The sequence below is a fragment of the Syngnathoides biaculeatus genome, chromosome 6, assembly GCF_019802595.1.
Source record: "Syngnathoides biaculeatus isolate LvHL_M chromosome 6, ASM1980259v1, whole genome shotgun sequence".
Taxonomy (NCBI): domain Eukaryota; kingdom Metazoa; phylum Chordata; class Actinopteri; order Syngnathiformes; family Syngnathidae; genus Syngnathoides; species Syngnathoides biaculeatus.
Window position 1 is genome coordinate 15,669,765 of NC_084645.1, and position 8,679 is coordinate 15,678,443.

General features: G+C 42.9%; 1 protein-coding gene across 3 annotated transcripts in view; it reads right to left on the reverse strand.

Annotated features, from left to right (window-relative positions):
* abcc8 (ATP-binding cassette, sub-family C (CFTR/MRP), member 8) overlaps window positions 1–3,474 on the reverse strand; it is a 50,173-nt gene extending 46,699 nt beyond the window's left edge. For 2 of the 3 annotated variants that reach the window (XM_061822403.1, XM_061822402.1), the window contains exons 1-3: window positions 3,321–3,468; window positions 980–1,121; window positions 243–364 (exon numbers count right to left, since the gene is read on the reverse strand). In XM_061822403.1, the coding sequence (XP_061678387.1) occupies window positions 243–364; window positions 980–1,121; window positions 3,321–3,468 (412 nt within the window). Of the gene's footprint in view, window positions 1–242; window positions 365–979; window positions 1,122–3,320 lie in introns of all 3 variants that reach the window. The other variant, XM_061822404.1, reaches the window with a different exon arrangement.
* Between the last annotated feature and the right edge of the window lie 5,205 nt (window positions 3,475–8,679).

The following is an 8,679-nucleotide window of genomic DNA, read 5'->3' on the forward strand; positions in this document are numbered from 1 at the left end:
TTCAGCTTGAGACACATTACTAAATCGGTCGGTTCGTTTTTAGAAACATATCATACTGAAGTGCGTTCAGGCTTACATGCCGACCCTTGCTCATTAAAAAAAAAGGTCAAAATGGCAAGACATGATTGAGTCAATCCATGCTTCAAAGGTCATGACTAATTTGGACGCAGTAGGGTAATAATGTGTCGAAGAGACCGACAAGGCAAGGTTAAAGTGTACTGCAGGTGCATGAGCGCTTTTACCTAATAGCAGTTTGGGGAAGTTGGAGGTCTCAATGTTATGATAGTACACGATGGAGGTGATGCCAGCCATAAAGGCAAGACCTGCAGGCATGTACAGGTGAAGGTGGAAGGATTGGCTGAATCTACAAATGTGATCAAAGAGAGGAGAGACAATTCAAAAGAAGAAAACAATGACTGAACCTTTTCTCTTACTTTCATTGATACCGACTTGTGTTTTAATTATAAACGATGCATTTACACTCATTCCACACAGCTGTGAAGTTGAGGTCCGGCCAAGAACAATCCGTACAACTAACCTAACTGTTTTTGGAAACCTTGATCATTTTTGAAAATAGAATATTGGCAAGTCATTGACCAGGTGTCAGCGCTGCACCTGCCGTTTGAAAGTGAGCAACGTCAACCACTGCACTACACATGACCCCATTTTCACTATACCATCGTTCTCATGTGGCTAAATGAGGCAAACAATTTATTTCAATTTTCAGTTTGATGCAGTTTCTCAAAACCCATTAAACAACTAACTGATCAAATTGATATATTTCTAACAAGGAAACACAGACAGACACACACACACAATTGTGTAAAAACTGTCCAGTTAAGAGAGAAGCAACTGAAGAGTTGTTTTGTTTACTTGCGTAAACAAAGACAATAATCCATCTTGCAGTTGGATTGGTTGTTCGTGTACTACACCCACATACAAACTCATCGAGCAGCAACGCCACAGACGCACAACCTACCCATCAGAGACAATGCCCTCCGCAACCTCACACACGAGGATGAAGAGGAGCACAAAAGTGAGCAGCCAGCGCAGGTTGTGACCGGGAAAGTGGAGCCAGGTGCTGTGGTGGATGTGGACCTTTGAGCTCTGACTTCCCCAACCTCACACAGGAAAGAGAAAATGCAAGGTTAAGCCAGTGTGTCTTGGAGAACCAGTGAAATAAAAACATGTTTCACTTTGGACTGTATATTTCTTTCTTCACTCTGCAAGAGCAACTTCTCACCTAAAAGGAATTATGTGAGCCTGCAATGTTACGCAGGTCTCATAAAGAACTCTCTTGAGCTAATAACAACTTGCCTCCTGATAATTACTCAGGAAACTGCTTTTATGATCATGACACACATCACAGAGAGATGATTTCTGGTGACCCTTGAGTCAATTATTCTCCAGTGACACCTTGTCCTTCATCACAAATGACCTGACTGCACTGCTTGGCTAACTTTGTATCAGGGTGCAAACAGTCCTGTGAATAAAAGCTGCTGATATGAAATATGTTTAGACGACTGTTGGCAGAGAAGATGTGATATTCTTTCATATCTGCTTCTTGGGTGGCCTTGTCGTATGTAAATAGCTGGTTGGTAATAATCTCATGAGGCAGCTTTGTGAATTTGCTGTTGTGTTGCAGGGTGAGCTTGGCAGCAACGTCTTGTGTATTAAAAAAAAAAAAAAAAAAAAAAGGAGGGTTTAAAAGCTTTCTGTCAAGCTCACTATAGGCAAACGGTAACGTCTAAATGGTCCCTGAAGTCTGCAAACAACAAGTGAAAATATACCTCAGGATAATTAAAGAAGTGCAGCCTTCAACTATGGAGTACTTCTACTTTGAACACCTGATTGACCTCACATTCGCCGTCTGTGTTTTGCTTTTCCACTTCAGACTCCTTATTTGCTTAAATTGGCTGAATGTTTCACGTTAATGGAGGGCATATTGCCTGTTAAATGAAAATTAAACTGCGGGTGGCCTAGCTGAATTGAAAATAACGTCAAGCTTTAAATGTAGAGTAAGCACATATTCTGCAACAGTTTTGTGCTTGCAGGTGAGTAAACGTAAAATATTGAGCAATAATTCGTAACTGAGGCAAATGGGGTGACACGGGGGTCAGTGTCAGAAAATGGATGGATGGATTTTTGCTTGGTGGTATGTGGTGAGGTTTTTCTAGTATAAAATGTGTGACTGGTCTCCATAAAGATTTGGAAACAGTGTCCTAACCTTTTGTCATGTCGAAGCTTTAGTCATTCTGTAGCAAGGAGAGATGAATGTGTTGCTTTCCTCCGTCATAGGTTAAATTTTTGGTTTTATGGTTCTTGTTCAACATTTTCAATGTTTAATTATTAATATCCCTAAATGTGGCGGCACGGTGGAGCAGCTGAAAAGCGTTGGCCTCACAGTTCTGAGATCCCGGGTTCAATCTCGGCCCTACCTATGTGGAGTTTGCATGTTCTCCTCGTGCCTGGGTGGGTTTTCTCTGGGCACTCCGGTTTCCTCCCACATTCCAAAAACGTGCAACATAATTGGAGACTCTAAATTGTCCCTAAGTGTGATTGTGGGTGCGGCTGTTTTTCTCAATGTGCCCTGTGATTGACTGGCAACCAGTTCAGGGTGTACCCCACCTCCTGCCCGTTGACAGCTGGGATAGGCTCCAGCACTACCGCAACCCTTGTGAGGTTAAGCGGCAAAGAAAATGGATGGATATCCCTCATTGGGAGCATCATACAAAAAAGTTTTAATGCACACCAAGATGAGTTATTTTCAAATTTACTGATATCATGCTAAGCACTTTAAACCTCCAATGAATAATGGCCATAATAATCTCATCATTTTCCAATTGTATGATTTTAGAAGCACCAACTTTTAATGTTTAACTGTAATTACCCGTCATACATATAACAGGAACACAGAGGCAGTGTCAAGTTCAATTGCTCTGTCAAATTGGTAATGCCTTCTCAAATGAGTGCTCGCACAAGACAGCAGATGTGATGGGAGTTACACACGCAATTTTATACTTCATGAATGGGTCATCAAAAATTTCATTTCTTGTACTTACTTCCCAACACAGGAAATACAATATGTCAGAAAACACGGTATTAATGAAGGAATGGTGACAAATATACAGCCTTACTTAGAAGACTCAAAAAAAAAGACCAAAGCACGTGGAAACCAGAGTTGCACATAGAGATTATTGATGATTTAAGTCATTATTGGTAGGTCCTTAAGAGTTTTTGCTGTGTGACTCGTGTAAGACCCACTAGAACTTGTGTTCACTCCGCATATGAATATACATTTTGTGATGAGCAACACTCACCGATGAAAAGGATGGGGAATGTGATGAAGAGGAGGAAGACGTGCGGCACCACGTTGAGCGCGTCCAGGAAACATCCGTTGTTCAGAACGCCCCCGTCCACGTTGTAGGCCTCAGAGTTATTCTCACTCCCACAGAACGCCAAGGACATGGTGGAATCGGGACTCTGCGAGGAGCCAGCGCAAGGAAGGCGAACAGGAGGAGGAGGGGCAGGAACAAGAGAGGGAGTGGGGGGGGGGTATCAGACCCACATGAAAGACCCGCAGATTTTAAAAAAGCCGCATGGTGTATTTTAAAGAAAACACTGACAGCCTCTTCAGCAGATCCTGCCAATTTCCAGTGTGACCTCCTTTCTGTTCCGCCTAAAGACCGGCTTGCAGAATTTGGATCCAATGACAAAGAGGAGATATAGGGAAGGAGAGGGTTGGGGGTGTGGGTAGTGGGGGGGGGGGTCAGAGACAATCCCAGTCCAGTGCAACGGTAGCTCCCGCTCCTCCTCCGCAGTCTAAGCAGCTTTGGGGGTCATGATGGTGACAAACATCTGCATCCTGCCTGCCTGCGACTGCACACATCCTCTAAAAGTCAGGCTTCAGTTTTCGCTCGGCTCTGCGAAGCTCCTCTGGAATGCGTTCACACACTCTCATATGGCTCACACGCACACGAACGCACGCAGGCAGCATTCTGCAGTGCACCTGCTATTCCCGTCTCTTTTCAGACGAGAGCGACCTTGGGGGGCGAAAGCAGGAGGGGCTGAATGGAGGAGTTAGCCGGGAAAGGTAGGAGGATGAACATGAAGGAGGGGGAGGGAGAAATGCAGAAAAAGATGAAGGGAGAGAGGAGCGATGGTGTCTGCCGAATGAGGAGCGCAAACGTCACGCAATTGTTTAAAGCACGAGCGAGCATGCTAATCTAAATCGCGACCCACATTAAAAGGTGCATAAATCATTCATTGAACATACAACACCACATCGTATCGTAACCTCTGACCAAAAAAAAAAGCAATAAAAACTGCGCAATGGTAGGGTGCATCCGCAGGAAAAGATGTGAAATATTAATGGATTCCTACATGGGATAAACATGTTGTATGTGGAAAACACTGTGTCAGCTTGTGCAGAGGGATCAGTAAAACTCACATGGGAGCAGATTTGAATAATCCCAATAGGGACATTCCCGATGGCTTTTTTTTTTTTTTTTTTTTGCTATCACTGCTTACAATGTGGAGATGGGGCTAAGAGACAATCAGCAGTCACATGAGATGATGGCTGTTCTTTTAAATCACCGTGGATACAGGATATCATCTAAATAGTACACAGCGATACACTTCAGTTCGTTTTGGTGGAATGTTTGTTATTCTATGTTTCTCATTTTTTTTCTCATTATACCAAACTCCTGTATGTTGTGGCAGCTCAAATTAATGTGTTTCATATCTCGATAAACACCGTTGAGGAGAATAGACACACATGGAGACTTTCCAGAGAGAAAGAAGCGGGCAGAAAATAAAATCCACACAAATTGAGGTCAGTAGAGCTTGGATGGCATTGGAGAAAAAAAGCCTGTGAAAGCACACACATCACCAACAGCTGAAGGTTGGACTTCAAAACAATGTCTGCAAAGGAAAATCCCCCCCACAAAAAAAAAGTCTCAGCAGTAATTTTAGGCTTGTTTTCTAATGACATACAGGATTTTGTCTTCTGCCCAATCTTGGCCCACCCACATTTAGCTCAAAAGTCGCGTGATGGACACATCAGCCTGCTGACTTCTGCAACAGAAGCCGACCACTTTATAGCTTGGGTCCCCAGAACTGTGAGTGTGTGTGTGACCAGCTGACCCACTGTGCCGCCATGCAAATTTCTTAATTTTTTTTTTTTTAAGTCTCTCATCTACACCTTTCTTCTTTGAAAAAAAAATGCATGTCGAAAAGTAGACATTTGCAAACTATGTATTGTAAGGTTTCCTGTAGAAAACTAGCATTTAACAACATTTAGCACATGTAGTTATGACAATGAAAGCAATTTTACAGTGCCAGCATTAAAAAAAAAAATATATATATATATATATATATATATATATATATATATATATATATATATATATTAACTAAAATAAACATTTTAAAAAAAGACTCCTCACCATGTTTTATACAATTTGCACTTCTTTCAAACAACTTTATACTTGAAATTGTCACAACCCATCGAGACGGAGGTAGGACCCAAATGCAGGAGTATACGGGAGACGCAGAGGTAATTCGGGAAAAACATTTATTATTCCAAGGTCGAGGATCAGGCAAGCAGTCAGGTACAGCAGCGGTAGTCGGGACGTCGGACGTTGAGAGCAGCTCCGCGGGCAGGCAGGGGTCGGTACACAGGAGCTCAATCAAAGCAGGCAGGAGTATCAAAGGAGTCAGGCTTACGGGGTCGGTCGAAGAACAGGCAGAGGTCAGTACACATGTGTTGACGATCAGGGATACGGCAGTGCTGGAACGGGGCATTAGTTGAAACGATCTAGCGCCGGACCAGTCGTCCCCATGGTCCTATATACACCGGGGCCAATCAGCCAGCATGAGGCGCAGGTGTGCGCCTCCCAACCAGCGCGGCAACCAGCACAGCCAGGGCCGGACTGGCAGGATCACAACAGAAATAAGTAGACAAAACGTTTTCCGGAGGAGTACTTTTTTTGAATACCGCTGGCTATTTTTGTTTTTATTTCTTATGTGATGAGTCTATTTTTAAATAGTTTCAATTAGAAATAAAAGAGTGGCACGGTGGATCAGCTGGTAAAGCGTTGGCCTCACAGTTCTGAGGTCCTGGGTTCAATCCTGGCCTGCCTGTGTGGAGTTTGCATGTTCTCCCCATGCCTGCGTGGGTTTCTTCCGGGCACTGCGGTTTCCTCCCACATCCCAAAAACATGCAACAATAATTGGACATTCTAAATTGCCCATAGATGTGATTGTGAGTGTTGCTGTTTGTCTCAATGTGCCCTGCAATTGCCCGGCAACCAGTCCAGAGTGTACCCCGCCTCCTGCCCATTGACACCTGGGATAGGCTCCAGCACTCCCCGCGACCCTTGTGAGGATAAGAGGTGAAGAAAATGGATGGATGGATGGATAGAAATAAAAGTGGACGAATTGAAGGTTATTTTAGGGGTTGACGAGCACAACCAAAATAGGGCTGGCCTCGCCCCTGCTGGCTTTGTGGCGAGACGGTCTCCAGTTGTTTTATATGACGTCACCAATATATGGTGACCGATTTGGGCAATGCAAACCTAATTTACAGATTGCTACAAAATGGATTGACATCACTAGAAATGACTGCCAGTTGCATTTTCTTCAGCAAAACATACATAGAGAAGTAATTTGTGAAATATTAGCCTTTTGGAGGCTTTCTGTCCTTTAGTATAGGTAATGTAAGGGAACAATGCATCATCTCTTTACTTTACATTATAGTTCAGTCTTTTGGAAGCAATTCCTATCTTAGTGCAAGTTTTCCACCATGTGCCTTTAAATGCAGTTGGATTCATATCGTTGCAGCTCAATAATTACATTTAACAATACTAATCAAACTCACGATTGCACAAGTCCATATTTAGAGGACCAGGACTCTGTAAGTAAATATGTACCAGCAGGATTTGAATTAAAAATGCCACTGAAAATTTAGTGTTAAGAAGGCAGGGTTACTTCAGGTCTTCCTAACACTGAACACTAAATTTAAATGGTGAATTTCAGACGGCGAATTTTAGCCAGTTGAATTGCGTACAGCGAATTGCAGCCACCTGAATCTCAGGAAACTGAAAATATTTCGTTTGAATTTTAAAGGTTGAATTTTTTTATATGGCGAGTTTGTTAACGTTGAAAATGTGATCACTTTGAAATAACAATGTGATTTTTACAACATAAAATTTTCTGTGGCATTTTTAACTCAAATCCTGGTGGCACATATTTCCTTCCATACAGGACATGATGGTTCGGGTTAGTGGCGGGGTTAGGTTAACAGTGTGCAAAGCCGTCTAAAGTGTGGAAGCAGACGCTCTCTGACTTACCGGTTTGTTTCGTGAGATCATCTCGAGCTCCTCGGCACAGCCACATCCACCCTTCCGATTGAAAGTCGGGAAATAATCCAGCAGTGCCTCCAGTCATGAGCTCAGGGTGCTGTCCAAAATTCGGACGCGATCACTCGGCCACAGGTGGCCGTGGACGGTTTGGAGGCGCGGAGCTGTCCGTGGTGCTGAGGAGGTTTCCGCCGGGCGATGGTGAGAGATCACGAGGAGGTGGGCTGGAAGAAGGCAGACCCAGGACCACCCTTTGGCGTCGGTCATGGACCGGTGAGCAACTCTAGCCAAAGCCGCGCAGGACGTCGATGCTATGTTGCAAAATGATAGCCAGACAAAAGTCACGTATGCAGCATGAGTGGAGATGACTCCGTAGTGCGGTTATATAAGTGTGAAAACAGACGATCCACACAGCACACAGAACAGTGTTAAACACAAACAGTTTGACCTACTTTTTGAAGATGGGTGGGATTATTCTTTTCATCACCCTGTCGGGATTCTGAAAAAAAATTGAACAAGATCAATGCAAAAAAACAAAAGCTTGAAGAAAAGAAGGTTTGTGTGAAATTGGAAAATTATGGAGGAACACTATCGCCCCCGGTGGACATTCATCCATACAACCACTCGTCCCTTACTCAATTTTTATGGTTGCCAAACTCGGGGCTGTCAAACCCATTTTCAGTCATCATTCCCCTCAAAGGGCTGTCATGACAACTATTGTTATATATTATTCTCATAATATAATTTATGTTATTGTAAAAACTGTATCAATTTTTCTTCATTGTGTTCTATTATTATACAACGCCCCCTGCAGTTAATTGTTATTCTTAACAAATTGGTTAATCATGGAAAATTGTGCCGTGAAAATATTTCAGGATATAACTGTTGCTCAATTTTAATAAAGGATTTGGTGGGGAAAAATGCTTAGTATTCGTATGAAATGTGTGTGTGTGTGGGGGGGGGTTGCAGTCTGAAGAGATTTTTTTTTTTAATCAAAATGAAAAGAACTCTCTTTTGTGAGCTATATAAGTGTCAGTGAACCGGATCTGGACCCAAGGGCTTGAGTTTGGCAGTTGATCCCAACCTTTATCGAAGCAAGGTACAGATTTAACAGAAAAAAAATCTCATCACTACACCCCCCCCCCCAAAAAAAAAAAAAGTACTGAAATGATGAGCTTGTTTTCCCTCACAAATGGACGTAGTGTGGTATCTTGTTGGTTCAGTTGAACACAAAGCCATGAATTCTATTGTATGATGTACATTAGAGACAGGTTGGTTAAAACTTTCCTTCTCATAGACACGTAATTAATTGTTTTGT